This window comes from Zonotrichia albicollis, chromosome 8 (genome assembly GCF_047830755.1).
Source record: "Zonotrichia albicollis isolate bZonAlb1 chromosome 8, bZonAlb1.hap1, whole genome shotgun sequence".
NCBI lineage: Eukaryota > Metazoa > Chordata > Aves > Passeriformes > Passerellidae > Zonotrichia > Zonotrichia albicollis.
This window is the reverse complement of record NC_133826.1, coordinates 14,988,100-15,004,968: the sequence shown is the minus strand read 5'-3', so window position 1 is coordinate 15,004,968 and position 16,869 is coordinate 14,988,100. Positions and strand designations below refer to the sequence as shown.

General features: G+C 42.9%; 1 protein-coding gene across 4 annotated transcripts in view; it reads left to right on the top strand.

The window, feature by feature from the left end:
* Nucleotides 1-589: 589 nt before the first annotated feature.
* Nucleotides 590-16,869, top strand: part of COL24A1 (collagen type XXIV alpha 1 chain) — a 119,118-nt gene continuing 102,838 nt past the window's right edge. For 2 of the 4 annotated variants that reach the window (XM_074546065.1, XM_074546066.1), the window contains exons 1-3: nt 592-1,233; nt 6,768-6,829; nt 13,012-14,312. In XM_074546065.1, the coding sequence (XP_074402166.1) occupies nt 1,178-1,233; nt 6,768-6,829; nt 13,012-14,312 (1,419 nt within the window). In that variant the 5' untranslated portion in view covers nt 592-1,177. Of the gene's footprint in view, nt 1,234-6,767; nt 6,830-13,011; nt 14,313-16,869 lie in introns of all 4 variants that reach the window. The other 2 variants (XR_012581303.1, XM_074546064.1) reach the window with 2 other exon arrangements.

Below are 16,869 nucleotides of genomic sequence, written 5' to 3'. Positions count from 1 at the left end.
TTGGTTTTATTTCATGACATCTTCTTCAACTTATCTGCAACTGGAAGGTATTTGCTGTATGTCATGAAGGTATTTGCATGATGTGAAATCTTCATTCTTGTAGCACCCAGAAAGAGACAAGTAAGCCTAACTCACATCTAATTTCTTCTGAAGTCCATGGAAGTTTTGCCTAAGTAAGGCTGCAGGACTCGACCACGTGTTCGGTGTAGAGTGTGTACTGCAACGTCTGGTGTTGTTTAACTCTACCATGTTTGTTTTTAGCGACAGTTTGCATAAAGATGTCTTATGGGATAAAGTTACAAATAGGCTTTGTTGTGGGGACAAGGTAAGAAAACGAAATTAAAGCTAAAAAGACCTTTGTCTTTCGAGGAAGACAGTGAAGGGTGTCATATTTCTTTGGCATTGTAATGCTACTAAATTACATCTGCTCCTCAAACATTTTTCAGAGGGAGGATTTCTAGACCCAACTCCAATTATCCTGGAGATAGAAAACGTCCGGCGCACTCAGCTTTTTGTGTTTAGATCATTTCATCAACTCTCCCCGCCCGTCCCCAGATTTTAATTTAACTTGCAGCTTCCTGCCGAGTCTCCCCAGCTGGAGCCCAGCGGCAGCCGAAGGCTCCTCTCGCCCTCCGGCTGCGCCGACGGCATCATCACCTGTGCCGGCGCTGCGGCCGCACCTGGGCCGGGCGGGGCCGGGCTGGGCGCTGCGCGCCGGCGGCTCCAGGCTCGGGCCGGCTGCCCCGGCTCCGGGTGCGGGTCGGCTCCCGGGGAGCGGCGCGGGGCAGCGCGCAGCATGCGGGGCCGCGGCCCGGCCCGCCCCGGGGGCCGCGTGTGCTGATGTAATCGCCAGGCAGCAGCGCTGAAATTCAACACCGCGGCGGGCGGGAGCTCCGCCGGTGCCGGGGCAGGCGGTGCAGCGCCGCTCCGCCGCCGGACTCCGCGGGCAGCCGCGGGGCGCCCCCGCCGCCCGGCCCCCGGCGCCCCCCCCCCCCCCCCCCCCCCACCCGCCGCGCCCGCCCCCGCGGGCCGTACGCGGGCCGGGCCGCCCTCGGGCTTGCGCGGAGCTCGGCGGAGACCTCGGGGCCGGCGGGCTTTCATGGACAGGAGCTGACCCTGCGGCGGCGCGGCGCTCGGCTTTCCCTCGGATCTCCGCTGCCCGGGCAAATGCATACAAATGCATTTGGGAGCCGAGAGGACAAGGCGAGGACGCATCTCTCCCGCGGCGCAAACGTAAGCGGGAGCCGGCGGGACGGGGCGCACCGCACCGCCACCCCGCCGCGGGGCCGGGCAGGGGATGGGGCTGCGGCTCGGCTCCCACCGCGGGCAGGGCACGACGAACCCGGCGGGCACCGTCCCCAGCTCTACCTTCTGAGCGCCAGCCCTAACCCCGCGGGGTCCCCGGTGCCCCCGGCGGACCGGCGGGGTGCTGGCTGCTCGGACAGAGACCGCCCGTATCGCTGGCTGTCCGTGTCCCTCTCCTCCGCACCCCTGGCGTCGTTGTGGATGTGCTCTATCCCGTCCAGCACCCTCGTGTGGTCCTTCCCCAGCCCACACGGGGCAGCCTGGCTCTGGTGCCCCGGGGAGCGGGGACAGCCTGACCCGAGAGCCCGTGCCCCCTGATCTCCGAGGGGGAGCGAGGATCCCGGGGCCCAGCGTTCCGCAGTGCCCGCAGTAACCTGGCAGATCCTGAGCCCCTTTGGTACCTAGCTAGTGAAACGCGGCACACAAGCAAACGCAAGAGCATGTAGAATTTACGCTAAAGAGCTAAGGGCGCTCTCTTAATACCAGAGATTGCCAAATAAGCTGCTCTGTATTCACGTGTTTTTGCAATTGGCAGAGGTATTTCTGATGCATTCTCACCTGTGATGCAAAGGTAGAGCTCTGTTCTCTGCCGTTTACCTAAAAGCAGCCTCAGTAAAATGACTGAGTTTATAGTTGTAACAATATTAAAGAGGTTACTTGCGCGTCTCTGTAAAGGGCTGATTTTGTTCTGGCTGTGTCCTAAGTTTACTGAGTGTTCTGAGGAGGACAGAAGAATTTATTTAGTGTTGTAGTGAGGATTATACTGCTAAAGTGTGCCTGATGTATAATCTGGGTGTACTTGTGATCAGGTAAGGGGCTTCCTGAAAGTTGCCTTCCTAGATCTGTTTTTAATGGCTGTGTCTTTGGGACTTCTTCAGGAATTGTCTGAGTGCAATTTCAAAGAATGGTTTTATTTTAAATCTATAAAGGGGTATTGCTGATGGAGAAACATAAACTGCGTTATAGGAAAGAGGTACAGTAGCAGTTTACTCAAGTTCAAAATATGCAATAGCTTCAGAATGTATCTGTGTGCTTCTATAATATTTACCTCATTTAGTTCTATAGAGAGCAAGCAACCTGGTCACTTGCCTGTGTTAAGAAACCAGAATTCCTCACAAAAGGATCAGGTTTCCTTAGCATATGTCAAACCAGTAAATCCCTTGCAACTTCAACCACCTTTTCCTTGAAATACCATTAGGTCAGGCCTGTGTAGAGGTGTCTCCGTAGGTTAAATAAGTGAAACAACTGCATGACTTCTCAGTCTCTCACCCCATTTATTGACAGAATATTTAAAGTATGAGCAGCCTTGTGTCACCCTTGTTTCTTGCAAGCACCAAATTGTAGTACATTTGAAGAATGATCTACAAAATATACAGAGACAAACCCTGTGAAAGAAGAGTATTTCACGTGAGTAAGAATTCAAGTTATATGCTTTTTCCTTCATAGAGAAAAAAAATGGTGTATGCTATCTGGAGAAGAGAACTAGTGTAAGCAATCAGAGATTTACTCGTAAAACTGTTCTAAAATCATGTCTTTTCAATTATATCTTTTTTCTGTTAGAAATACTAACAGAGTTGACTCTTCTTCTGGATATGGTGGTTTCTCATTTGAAGCCAGATGCTGTCCAAAGAATGAGCCACCAGGCAGGGAGTTTCCTCTCTCTGAACCCCAGTCCTGTTGTAGAAATCCTCTCAGGGCAATGCTCCTCTACCTCTCTCCTCACCTTGTGTTTCTCCCATTTTCCATTCATTCAAGTTGTGAAATTTGGCAAAGGATTCCTTGATGGCTAATTGGTGCCATCTGTGACCAAAGGGCATGTGAGTGTCACACCAGAGAGGTTTTGCAGGCTGTTGTGTCCCCTCAAGCTGTGTTTCTAGTAGGTGTTATAAAACTTGGGAAGCAGCACTGGACCTGCTAGCTAATTTAATTATAGCAGCAAAGAAAGTTACATTTTTTTTATATCTTGAAAGGTAAGTTTGAGAGTTGCAGGGCATCTCTGTCCACAAGGTGCTGTGACCTTTCCAAAGCCCTTCTCAAGCTTGATGGACCCAAGCTGTGCCATTCTCCTCAGCAGTCCCCAGACAGATCCAGTGAAGGAACGAGTGTGGGGCAGGTGCTGGTGTTTAAACCATCAGCCCTGAGGAGTGCAGGACTGAATGCACCTGTGGCAGTCACACTGCAGACAGGTTTACTCGTCCTCCCTAGCAGCCAGCTGGTGGTATTTCTTCCTTTAAACTCGAGATTTAGGAAACTAGGCTTGAATGAAGGGGATGCTGCTTACACTGACCAAACCTGAGTTCTGTCTGCTGCTGAGTAGCCTTCAGAGGGTGGAATTTTTCATTGTGGCTTGCCACAACTTGCTTTGAAGCTTATCAGTTTTCTCATCCCTCAATCACCCCTAATGCAAGAAACCACCATGGATAGTTGCTGTCCACTCTGTAGGAAGAGGCAAATGGCCACAAAGATTATCAGAAAGATAAACTCAGTTTTTAGTGGTACAATAGCTTGGTCACCTTTGGTAATGCCTTCCTCCAAAGTGATTCAATAGTCGCCCTCAGCATATGCTTAAATGTACAATAGAGCAGATGAAAAGGTAGAAGAAGGGGAGGAAGTTTGAGAGACCCCTTGGCTATGCCCTAAAGCCAAGGTATTGGAACAGCTTTAGGTGTGATGTTAAATGGGGAAAAAATAGCCAGCATTTGGGTCAGCTGAAGTCTTCCACACCACATGATTCTGCATTTTTCTACTGATGCGTCCCAACATCTCCAAGAGCTGTGGACTGAGCTGAGACAAGGAGCCAAGCTCCATGCAGCTATAGCAGATAGCGTTGTGTATGGTGTATGCCTGGAGCCTGGTGTCTTAGTGTCTGTGCTGGTGTGAGAGTGAAGACTGAGAACTGACTGTTCTGCAAATGTACAGAGTGGTGATCTCAACCAAGAGGGAGGGTTTGCATGGATTAGGTTGCACATGGTTTCATTTATAAAAAATTTTCCTCATGAAAAAAGATAGAAGGAAGTCTCACTTTTCTCACGCATTAGAGGACCCCCAGCACTATGGTTATTTCTGGTCCCTGTTTTTTCTCTTAGTTGATAACTCATCTGTTCTTGACATTAGCTGGAGAGCAATGTGTAAGCCAGGCATTTGTCTTTACTTCTCACTAAATGTTTCTGTATATTCGGTTACATCTGTGTAATTTACAGCCCTGGGAACATGTTCTAATTTCTTGCTTTCCTACAGTGTTTGCTGGAAGTGGCAGAGGCAGGTACCTGACAGACACAGCTTTGTATCTGGCTGGTGTAGTAGAAGAGGCTGTTGTAATTATTAGAGGAGTCCTCTTTGAATTTTGGGCTCTGGGGTTCTTTGAGCATCCTTATTTTGTAGCTAGCTAAAATGTTTTATGTGATTTTTAATGGCAAATCCATTTTGCACCTTTGAAAATAATAAGGGTCAAATAAAGGGTTGTCCTGAGTTTTAGCTGGCACAGTGCAATGCATGGACTTTGTTTCTGGCACAGCTGTCTCCTGATGCTGAGTTTCTCATTTGATCAAAAGATGATGCGTTGTGTGATGCAGAAACTTTGAACTTGAATTCTGGGCTTTAGAACTCTGAAAAAATGAACTGAGTGTCTTTGGACAACAGTTGGTGTTAGGTCTTTTTCAGGGGTGTCAGAATTGCTCCAGTAGACATTTCATGGCTGTAGCAGGAGAAAGCTTGAAGGGAGGAATAGCTAGGGATTGTAGTAGTGGTTAATTAAAGAACATGCCTCTACAAGCATGTTGGGATGTGTAAGGCATAGTTTCCACCTTTCCCTCCCTCTGTGATCAGAGCCAAAGCATTGATGCATATTTTTGAATTTCCTATATGTTCTGTGCATTTTCTTCTGGAAGATATGGTGTATCTACCATTTTACAGTGGCAATGACGACTTTCATGCCTTATTGTTCCTTAAATTGTTAATTTGTTCTGTTTAAGCCAAAATTTAAGCTCTCACAATATACAAATCCACTTGATAAAACCAGGCTATTGCTCTGTGGTTTTCATGTACTTGGATGTTTCTGAAATGTTTGAATTCCAAAGACTTTAAAGAATTAGTAAGATTTTTCACTAAATACTGCTCTGTGTGTATGCACATGTACTTATATATATTTTCTTTCTGTTTAAATCAAATGTTCCTGTATAAAGAGTCGTAGTGTTTTCTTCCCTTTTTTTTTTTAATGTGAAAATCTGGCTAATTAGCTGGCAAAATTAGGTGACATGAAGTTATATATGTTTAGTTGCAGCTATGTTACTTTCAAGTACACTTGAATCCAGATACTCAAGTGCTCTTTGACCTGGTCCAGGAAACTTTTTTAGTCACTCTAGCATTCCATATTATGAAAAATTGCTGAGATTGCAAACATTAACGAGCAGGAGGCTTGAGTGTGAGTTGATTAGTTAGTGTCAGAACTATATTTCTGATATTTTTGAAATATTTCTTCTTAGAACTGTGTAGATAGTGGTTACTGTAATTGTTACATGCATCTGTGCCTGGTTGTCCAACAGTAACAGAAAATAGATTTCTCATTTATTAAAAGATTCAGTCACTGAGAAGAGAGTGATTAGATGTTAATCTGGCTAAAATGATAATTAAGAAACAGCAGACAATCTGTTCTTAATCACAGCAAAAATGTAGTCTGTACAACATTCAACACTTCTAAAGTGAATTTTGAGCACATAATCTAGATCAATATTATGTATGTTTGTTGGAAGAACTGTAACACCAGTGTGCTATCAACATTATTTTCATACTAAATCCAAAACACAACACTTGACCAGCTACTAAGAAGAAAATTGTCTCCCTGGCTGAAACCAGGGCAGTGAGCCTGCGATAGCTATCAGTATGACACTCTTCTACCTGAGCATGGGCTTGTAAGTTGAAGTGTGATGGGATTTTTTTATTACTTTGTGAAGAGCATGACTTGTAGCATGATAAAATTTTATGATACAAGAACAAAAGTTTGACACAACATTTACACTTATGGGAAGATGATGTGATCTAGTGAGAAGACTGATAGGATGTCAAAAGTGTCTAAAGTATCTAATGATCTCCACAGGAATTAACTTCTCCTTTATTTTATGGTTTTTTTATGGTAACGTTTTTTTCTTTTCGGGGAGAAATGTACTATGTAGCAGCATCCCTATTTGAAAGCTGCTGCAAGAAAATATAAAGCAGATGCAGGCATTTTATTAATAAAAACCAGTGTAAAATATATGTGCTATGCATGAGGACATACACAACCTGGATCTTTGTGTGAAACTCCTCCTCAGTATCAGTGAAGTTGTACAGTGTGATGGCTTTGATTCAGGACTTGCTGAAGTCAGTGGTATTCTGCCATTTGAATCTTGAACTAGGTTTCTAATTCCTTGGAGTTGTGAAACTGTAGATGTTTTCTCACATGATTTTTCCCTTTCTTTCCCTTTTAGGAAAGCTCTCCTTTTCATTGCAACATGTATAGCTGTGGGTGTTGCACAAGTACCCAAACAAGGTGAGAGTGCTTTGTTTATAATAGGACATTTGTATAATATGTTTGTAGATGAAAAGAGTAAATGGCTGTTGTTACTTGTGACCTTAGGTTCAGTTCATTAATTCATGTGACTTAAAGAAAATACCAGTTACAGCATAATGAGAGCAAAAGTTTAAAGCAGCAGTTTGGAAAAGATGACCTTTTGAAAATTACTCATATTTTCTGTCTATGAAATTGCTTACATATTTAAGCAAGCTCTTCATAAAAAAGAAGCCTTGTACAGTGAAAAGGCTTTGATTGTGTCTTCACGGCAAGTGGGTGTCCTTGGGGGTGGCAGGCTATGACTGAGTTACCTTTGCACTTAAGGCAGGCAAACCACGGCACATAATACAGGCTGGCATTGCTAAAGCAAAATGTGAAATTTGGTATTCATTTGGCTTTGCATTCAGATGCAGATGTGAGGAAATAGGATTGTCTTGTTTTTAGTTTCTTTTTTAATCTGCCAGCTGTTATAACAGCACCAGATGTGCAACTTGCTCTGGAGACTGCTGTGGGAATGATAGGTCCCAAAGTTGTGGAGGCCAATGTGCCATTTAGCCACTTCTTATTTGCCATGAGAGTGGCAGCGTCAGTTCTCCACCATGGTCCTCTGCTGTACAGGTGAAGCATGAAGTAGGTCATCCTTGGCTGGTGAGTGTGTAACTGCAAATACTCATCTGAATGCAAACAGATGGATTGCGTGGTTAAGGCAAGACTCATTCCTGATAATGTTTTGCTAGAGCCCTTTGGGATATCTCAGCAGCCTCCCACCATTATTCTCACCAATGTGTTTTTCCTGTCATTCCCAGAGATTGGCAAAGTTTGATTTTTCCTTCAGTCGTGGAGTTTTTGTTTTGCCTCCCCCCCGTTGCCTTTGTAGTTTTGCCCTCCAGTGTTGCTCATTGCTTGCCTGGTAAGATTGGTTGTTGATTTTTCACATCCCGCTCAATGGGGGCCATATGCTTTTGTGATGATGGGATTTTCGCGGATTTTTATAATAGCTGAGCCAAGTTCTCACTGGAGGAGGGGCAGCATGTTAGATGTGTGTGGCCTGTCCTGCTCCAGGCCTGCAGGGATGGGAAGGGAAGAGGCAGTTTTAGGAACGCAGTTTGCAGTTTCCCGGTGTGGTGGGAGCAGGTGACAGACGCCAGAGACAGCTCTGTGGTGACAATTTGAGTGTCTTCATCCCTCCAGCCCACCCTCCTCCTCTGCAAAGAAATAAACCATTTTCCTCACTCTCATGCCCCTCAGCCTGAGAATTGCTTCTCGCTGACCCTTCAGGTGAGGACTGTGAAAGCTGCAGGGCAGAGGGTGCAGTAACACAGGGGAGTGGGTGGAGACTCTGCCTCTTGGCTGAGAATGCTCCATGCACAGAGCTTTCCAGAAATGGAGTAAAGCCTCCAGTCTCAACATGCTTATATTGAATTATTTTTCATTTTGTTACCAGCAGATGAAGGAGTTTCCTTTTTTTTCTATTATTATTTTGTTGTTATTGTTATTACGGCTATTCAACAGCATTTCTAGACAGCCATATGAGAAGCCTTATTGAATGGAAACTCCTCCCCATCCTTGATGCGCAAGTGCCGTACATGACTTTATTTTCTTTAAATGCTTGCTTGGGATCAAAATGATGCATAGAATCTTGATGAAACTTTCTTCCCATGAGTGAATTTGGTGCTTCTTGCACTTTATTTGCACAGTGTGTAAACAAAGTTGGAAAAAGCAGTTCAGAGAAGGAAACCTCCTCAGAAACAACAGAGAGCATTTCAAGTATATCCTTCGGTTTCAGTATATAAGCTGCATTTTTACATTTGTGGTGCTTAGTGTTTGTCCAGGACCAGGATTGCATGCCTATCAGGAACATGTTAATGCCTTGGATTTTAAACTTCCTTGGCAGTTGTATTTTGAAAAAAGAATATTCTGCTGAACATGCAGATGTTAGCTGATTAACATGCCTTCTCTCCTGAAGAGAAGAGACAGCCTCTGCATGCTGTACCAGAGAGGATACACCTCGTTCAGTTTGGTATGCTGCTATAAACCATGATCAGTGAAGTACTTGTAAAGATACAGTCTCATACTTTAGGAATAATACTTTGAGTGGGGTTCAAGGACACACAGAATTATTGTGTCTTGCTGATTTTTCTATGCCCATAATCTGACCTGGCATCCAGGAGAGCATTTGTTGCAGCCAGGTATCTTAATGTACCCAGTTGCAGATGCATCACCTAGAAAATTGGCAATCTGAAGTGAAATTATTCTTGGTCCTGGTGGAGCTGATTGATGAATGGCCCTTTTCTTTTCCCTTACCCACACTGGGAAAAGGAAAGGGAGAAATGTGTGTACTAAGATTGTTGAAACATGGAGAGCATCTCAGAGGTCCTGCCTTCAGAGTAGCTGTATGGAGCAATGTGGAAATGAGCAAGAGGGACTGAAGAGAATATGCATGTGAAACAATCCTGTAGTCAAATCCCTTCATCCCTCCCCAGTTCCTTTGTGGGGTTATTTTTGTGCCACGCAAGGGTCAGAAGGCTTTTTGCAAAAGCTGGTGTAAGGTTTTGGCTTACCTCGTGATGCAGTAAGGATGTGAATTTTTAAAGATCTCCTAGAAGGTGGAAGGAAAGCACTTGACACCAAAACCTCAAAACAACCTTTCCTTCAAGAAGTTGAGCTGTTACAATTTGGGGGACTAATAGGTTGAATAAGCAGTAAGTGAAGACAGATGTTTTGCAGACATGAGTAAACAAAGAAAACTGACAACTGATAGGTAAAGCAAATAATGGTTGTCATGCTGGGAGGAAGAATGAGAGGGTTGCCTGCTCCCAAAATCCAGTGTGCTGCCAAGAGCTTCTGAAAGCCTTAAAATAAAATAAATATGCATGTTGGACCAGAAGTGAAATGACTGGCCAAAAAAGTTTGGAACAGCCTTTTGGCTTGACAGTGGGTTAACACACAGCAAGTCAGCAAGGAGTAATTCCTTTATACTTAGTTTTTGGTGTCATTTTTCACACAATATTTATTTGCATTTAGCTCTCTCAAGACCTGCCATTGTTTGCAGGAATCTATTTGCAGGATAGAAAAAAAAAACTTATTCCTCATCATGCTGATTATTTTCTCTAATAACTTTTAAACTATGTGCTCTTTTCAAATCAGAGCTGCCAAAAAATTGACCATTTTGCTTGCAGTTTGCCTTTTATTAGTGATAGGCTTGAATGTAATTTTTAAGCTGACTATTTTAAACCAGGTTAAGCTTTTTATTTTACACTTGAATTTATGACACATGGGATAGATCTTGCATTACTATTTAAAAATAAAAATATGTAATTACAATTTTTAAAAACTACAACTACTTGCCCAGTATTTCAGGTTAGGATGTGATACTTAGGCACAACCTTAGGTTAGGCTAGCAGCTGTTCTCCTTGTGCAGTCAGCTGGCCCTGCCAGTGCACAGAGGTAGTGGAGCAGTGCGTTCTGCCTTGGGGACTATTTGCATGTGTAAGACTGTGTTGCCCAGAGCTCAGGACCTGTATTTCTTCCCAGCTTCCCTCCACAAGGGCAGTGCGAGCACAGCTTTCTCCTGCAGAGCTCCAGGCAGGACAGGGTCCTGGCAAAGTGCAGTGGTTCATTAGCAGAGGCACTGTGCTTCAGAGCTCTACTAGAACCTGACCTCTGTTATCAGCCTGACAGATAAAAATACAGCCATGGTGAGTTAATTGCTCTGAGGCAAAACATCTTGAGAACTTGGCATACACAGGACTTTCTGCAGAAATACTCCATACCTCCGTCTGCACTGGCTGCTCGCCAGGATAGTCTTGGCCTGTCCGTGAATCTCAAACATGACTAGAAACACTACAAGGTGTGTAATTAATTTTCAAGATGTACAGTGTGTTCAGGTTGATGCTTTTGGTTCCAACTTATAAATCACTCTCAAGGAAATCTCAGGCACTTCTCATAATTTAGCACTGAAACTAAGCCAACATCTGTCTATTCTTAAAGTTTGCTATGAATACATTCAGTAAACAGAGAAAGGGAAACTGGGAAAGGAGGCCTTTTTTCCACTTAAAGCGTAAATATCCATTTGTTTCAGTGGCTCTTTTCTTTCAATATTGTAGCAAATCCTTAACTTTTCTTCTTTACTCTAAATTTTTGTTGTGCTTTATAATAGTTTTATTTGCTTAGTATAAGCATGCCCATAGCAAATGTAGCCTCAGCAAAACGCTATAGAAAGTGCCTGTGTCTGCCCAGCCAGGCTTATTTGATCAGTGCAACTATTAGATACTACAAGTAATTTTTAATATAGGTGATTCTGTGAAGTTGTTCCCTTGAGAGGTGGAAACAGATGATATCTTATGCTGCTGTGTAATGCTGTTTATGAAAACTAGTCTTCAGGTTCCCCTTGTGAAAAAAAATCCTAAAATATGGGTTAAGGGGACCTTCAACTCATCTGGTCCTAACTCCAGCTGAGGTCAGCGCCAATGAGGTCAGAGTCACTTCAGGTTGTTGGGTTCTGTCCAATTGGTCTTTGAAAATCTCCAAGAATTCAGATTATCCCATGTCTCTGCCCACCCTGGTCCAGCACTTGACCACTTTTGTGGTGAGACTGCTTTTTCTTTGTATGGAGCTGAAATTTCTTGTGCTGCAACTTTTCTCTGTTTTCCCTATGGCCTCAATTCAGATAATGGACAATTTTATTTAGATTCCCCAAACCTTCCTGTCTCTAGACCAAGCTAATGTTTCTTCAGCCTTCTCAGTATGTTTTAGCTCCTAATCTTCTCATTCCATATTTCTGTAACTGCATTTTGATTCAACATCTGCAATATTTCTGCACCTTTCACAAACACTCAGGCAGGCAGTTTTACCAATCAGTCTATCAATGCCATAAATGCTGTCTTGTTTTGAGATCCTACAGAAAGGCTCTTGAGGATCTGTGGTTTAGCTCCTGATGAGCCTTTGTAGTGTTTCAGCTGCATCATAAGGGATGTATCTTTATATTCATCCTGAAGGAAGGTGTCTATGCCCACCAGCTCCAACTTGGCCCAATGTGATTTAGGCAATAAGAAATCAATTGGGTCATCTTCAATTGTTGATTTACCCAAAGATGGCTTTGATTTCTTACCCAGAACAGATAAGATTTCAGTTTATTAGGATGATAGATAATTGTGTTTTTACCCATTAAGTGAAGATATTTAGCCAGGTAAAAGTGGAGACACTGTGTGACCCAGACTAAGGGAAGGCTTAAAGGACGTAGCTCACATTGAATGAGAAACTAGAGAATCCAACAGTGAATAAACCACTGCCTATTCTTCTATAGGAAGATCTATCCAGATTTCTCTATGTCAAAGCCAAATCTATAGAACATCAATCAGAAGGACAGCTGGCTGCTCTGTCTCCTGCTGTGGCCTGCTGTGGAGTGCGTTCTTAGTTCAATGTCTTGTCGTGGTGGCTGCAGCCTTGTGCTTTTTAGGGGGAGAGATGAGCCAGAAGACAGGAGCACTTCCCCTTGGGTCCTGTCAATTCTCCTCTTTCCTTACTCCTCACCACTTCCACTGCTCCAGAGTTCACCTTATCCATGGCTCTAGCAAGTAAACTGTATGGAGGGGAAGGAGGCCTTACTGTGCTAACTGTGCTATAAATAGATTGTCCTTTCTTATAAACTAAGCAACCCTTCCCTCAAATGCTTTGATTTGTACTTTTTAGATAAAGAGCAACAGCATGGATTTAGTGCAGAAGATTTTTTGCAGAAGGAAAAGTTTTCAAAAAACAGACTAATTCTCTGCTCAAAGAGTATACAGGATTAGCTTAATAAATAGGGACTAACCAAAGTGTATTCGCTGATCACTGGAAAGTTTGAAGAGAGCAAATGAGAATTTTTCACTTTCATAAGTGAACTGACCTACAGTGGGCATTTTGTGTACCTTTCTGTGTGTTTGTTTAGTTTGTTTGGGGTTTTTTTTAAGATGAAAATTTTGCTCTGGCTTTAATTACTCGTTTGATTTATGTGAAAGATCAGTGCCTTCCAGGAGGGATTTGGTGGCCTTACTGTGTGAAGTGTATATGCTCTGAGAGGTATAGATTTGTGGGAATGTTCTGTATACATTTGTTTATATGGATCTGAATGTATGAGCTTGTAAATTAAATCAACAGTGTGCCTTTATTTCTTTTTACAGCAATAGATGTTCTTCACCAACTAGGCCTTGTGAAAGATGTCCAAGCGCCTTCAGAGACAGCAGTGCCCTCACCATCCTCTCTGTTACCTCAGGGTGTTCGTCTAACTGCATCAGGAGTGGTGCTAAGCGATGATGCACACATTGAGTCCCGTGTCCCCCAAGTCATACCATCAAATCTAGGGCATCAGTTCACCTTATTGGTTGGGCTGTACTCTTACAGAGCCAGTAATGCTTTTCTTTTCAGTGTTAGGAACAAAAGCAGGCTGCAGTTTGGTGTCCAGCTGCTACCGAGGAAGGTAGCAGTGTACACCGGAGGGAAGCAGCCCGTGTACTTTGATTATTGTGTTCATAATGAACAATGGCATTCGTTTGCCATTGGCATTGGGGACAAGACTGTCTCACTATTTGCTGAGTGTGGAAACAAGTACTACAGCAGTGAAGTACTTTCTGAAGTGGAGACATTTGATTCAGAGGGTGTATTTACCCTGGGAAGGATGAGCTCTCACTCTGTCAGCTTTGAAGGAGTTATATGTCAGCTGGATATTATTCCCTCTGCAGAAGCCTCTGCAAACTACTGTAAATATGTGAAACAGCAGTGTCGCCAGGCTGAAACCTATCGATCTCTGCCTGGGGCTTCACTTCTGCCACATGGGCTGGATGCTTTTTCTAAGATGATCATTGATGAGGAAAACCAGGAAGATATATCAGCTTATAGATGGAAAGAAGTATCAAACATGCCTGTTACCAACGTTGCTCAGATTCACTTTTTACCAGACCACTTTGAGTTAAGAAATGCCTCTGTACGGGAGTTTGCGGAGACCAAACCTCTGTTGCTGGAAGCTTGGCCTCAAACAGAACTCCAGGAGAACATTGATCTGGCTCTTCAGCAGCAGGAGACGAGCAGAAAAAGAAACATCACGAAAACCCCTGCAGCATCGTATCCAAATAGTTCAGCTAACACCACAGAAGATGCAGGCAGACATAGTGAGCTTTCTCTGATCGCCTCTGTAAAACAGAGTAAAACTAAAAGCAAGGGAATGGAAAAAGTAAAACAGCATTTAGATGAACCAAACAAAAAGCAGCAAATCTTCAACACAACTCTGTACAGTTTGCCTGCTGAACTTCCTCTGGATAATCGACTTCATCCGGGGCAGGAAGGTGCATTTGATACTGATGAGACTTATCATACAGAAAGCACTTATGAAAATGGTATTGATAATTATGCTTATGACTATGAAGATCTTGGCAAAATGTTTGAAAGGGGAAGTGTCAGAGGTCCAAAGGGGGAAACTGGACCTCCTGTAAGTTATCTTTATTACTCTTTTTACTATATTGCAGCAGCATACTTTTAACAGAGGCTTTGAAAGAAACCTCTCCAAGCATGCCAAAGCTGTGACTGCAGTTTCTCCCAGCTGTATTGTACAAATGTTTGTCTGCCTTAAATGTGTCTTTTTCTCACATGTAATTTTAATGTAAGTGTCATATACTTTTTATTTACTGGAAGAATATAAAGACATCCATGAAGTCACATTCTGGTGAAGTGGTAGGCAACCCAGGCTTCTTTAAAATTTGGAATGCAGCTGGATGTTTGTAACTACTAATTAGAGAGACTGCTCACATAATAGCGTTGCAGGCTAATTTACTGCAGTTCACAAATATGGGTGCTGGTCCATAAAAAGAACAACCAGGCTGCTTGGAAGACTGACACAGTTGTCTTGGTTGAGCAATGCTGTCAAAATTTATAGTTGTAGAAATAGACCAGCTGCAGAATCTAGTCTGCAATCATTCATAACCCAAGGTTATGAGGTTAAGCAAACCTGCATGGAAAATGGTTTTTAGAACAGTCTTACAAGGTTTTGAGGTATTTTTTCAGTTCACAGAGTAAGTGATTTTTGATACAATGGCAAATGCACAGTAGTGGTTTTAACAGAAACTCGTTTATCCTTTCTTATTGTGTGCACAAGGCTCATACACTTTTTCATAGATACAAATGTGCCCATATATATGAAGCTACAGAGCAGAAAGAACATCAATTCCTGCGTAGCCTGGGAAATATAATAGATCATGCTTTGTGCTTGTGTGAGATTTTGGTTAAAATTTTAAACCATCGTTTTTAAACCACTTGCTTTTTTTGTTTGGTTGGTTTTGGTTTTGTAAGTGTTCATCTGTTTGGTTATTACTGGAAAGCAATTTTATATGTGTTAAGTAGCTCCTAATATATATTTAAATATGGCCATAAATTTATGGTGTCTATTCTTTTAGCATTGAATTTTTTTTTCATGAACTAGTTACCAACTAAGAACCTATTCAAAAGTTCACTTTTTACTCTAAACAGGATCCAGGCACAAAGTAATTGTTACACAGTTGGAAAAATGTGTTAACAAGTAATTCACACTACTCCAGAAGTGCTCTTACTTAATCTTTTTTGATTGCAAAGTCACTCTTTTTTCTCTCTGTCCCTTATGATAGCATTCATGGTAACATGTCACTAAGCATGTAGCTGTCATCAACATGAGGTTAATTTCCATTTTTGGACCTTAGGATGTTTAGTAACTACTAATAGAAGGTTTTAATTTTAGCCTGTAACTTGTTTGTTGTGATTTCAGTCAGTCACAGCCAAGAAAGTGAAATCCCTTTTTTTTCACGTATCACAGAAATGGCTGCGTTAGTTGTTTGCATTACTAAGAAACTCCAAGCAAATGCTCTGGGTTGTTTTTCTAGACACTACACACAGACACTACACATACAGTGGCAAAGATGACAGCTGACTTGAAGGGTTCAGAGGTGTCTGTTACCATCTTCAGTGCTGTCTTATGGACTGGGGATAGAGAAGATTGCCTTGCTTAGGAATGCAGACTGTAGTCTGCAGGGGATAGGGTGCATTTGTACTGAGGTGTTTTGCTGGGTCAGGATTTAGAAAATGTGCCCAAAGGTCTTAAAGGTCTGTGGTAGAGCTGGGAAGTTAATCTTGACCTTTCTGGGCCCCAGGTTGGCTGAAGGGACCAGCAGCACCTGCTGGAACAGAGGCAAAGCTAAAACACCACTCCGCCAGAGAGGCTGACACCAAAGGGAGAGGAGATCTCTGCATGAAAACTAAGAATTGTGCTCTATGGAGATTGTGTGGCTCAGTATCTGCTACTTGAAGACATGGTCTTGGTTTGCTTTCTCAGTTTAGTCCTCCCATGTAGAGATGATGAGAATTAATGCAGATTTTATATGTGTGGCTCTAACACTTTAGTATATAAGTACTCATGGAGTCTGCAATGTTGCCCCCTAAAAAGCAGCACTGAAGAACTTAAAAACTTCCCTTGCAGCAAAAAGTCCTGATGAGGCATGAAACTCCCTCTTTTTACTTCTTTTAATATGTTGTGGTTGGTTTGAATCTTCTTTCAAGATTTGAGCACAGAAGTTAATGCTCGTTCTATTGGAATTGACAGGCAAGAACTAGCTTTTGTGGTTCTTAAACTACTCAGCTTCTTTTAGCTTTTAATCATCTACCAGAACTGATTCTTGCCTTGTATAATTAGGCCTCTTATATTCCATGATCCCACAGCTGTGGAATTCACCCACCGCTGCAAAGCGGGACTCCAGAATTCAGGCTTTCATTTATAGATAGGGTATAAAAAGGGAACAGCTATTTTTTCAAAACTATTAAAACCCTGATTAAAATTCTAGCAGCTGTAATGACCACCCCCCCCACCCCCCCAGAAAAATATAAATTAAGTTTAAACTGTAATAGTAAGATTTCCTGAAACACTTCTTTCAAGGGAATGCTGCTCTGTCCATCTGATGAACCACTCCTTTTTGGGATGCAGAGGGTGTTGGCAATCTGTAAAGATTACAAAAATAAATGTTGTG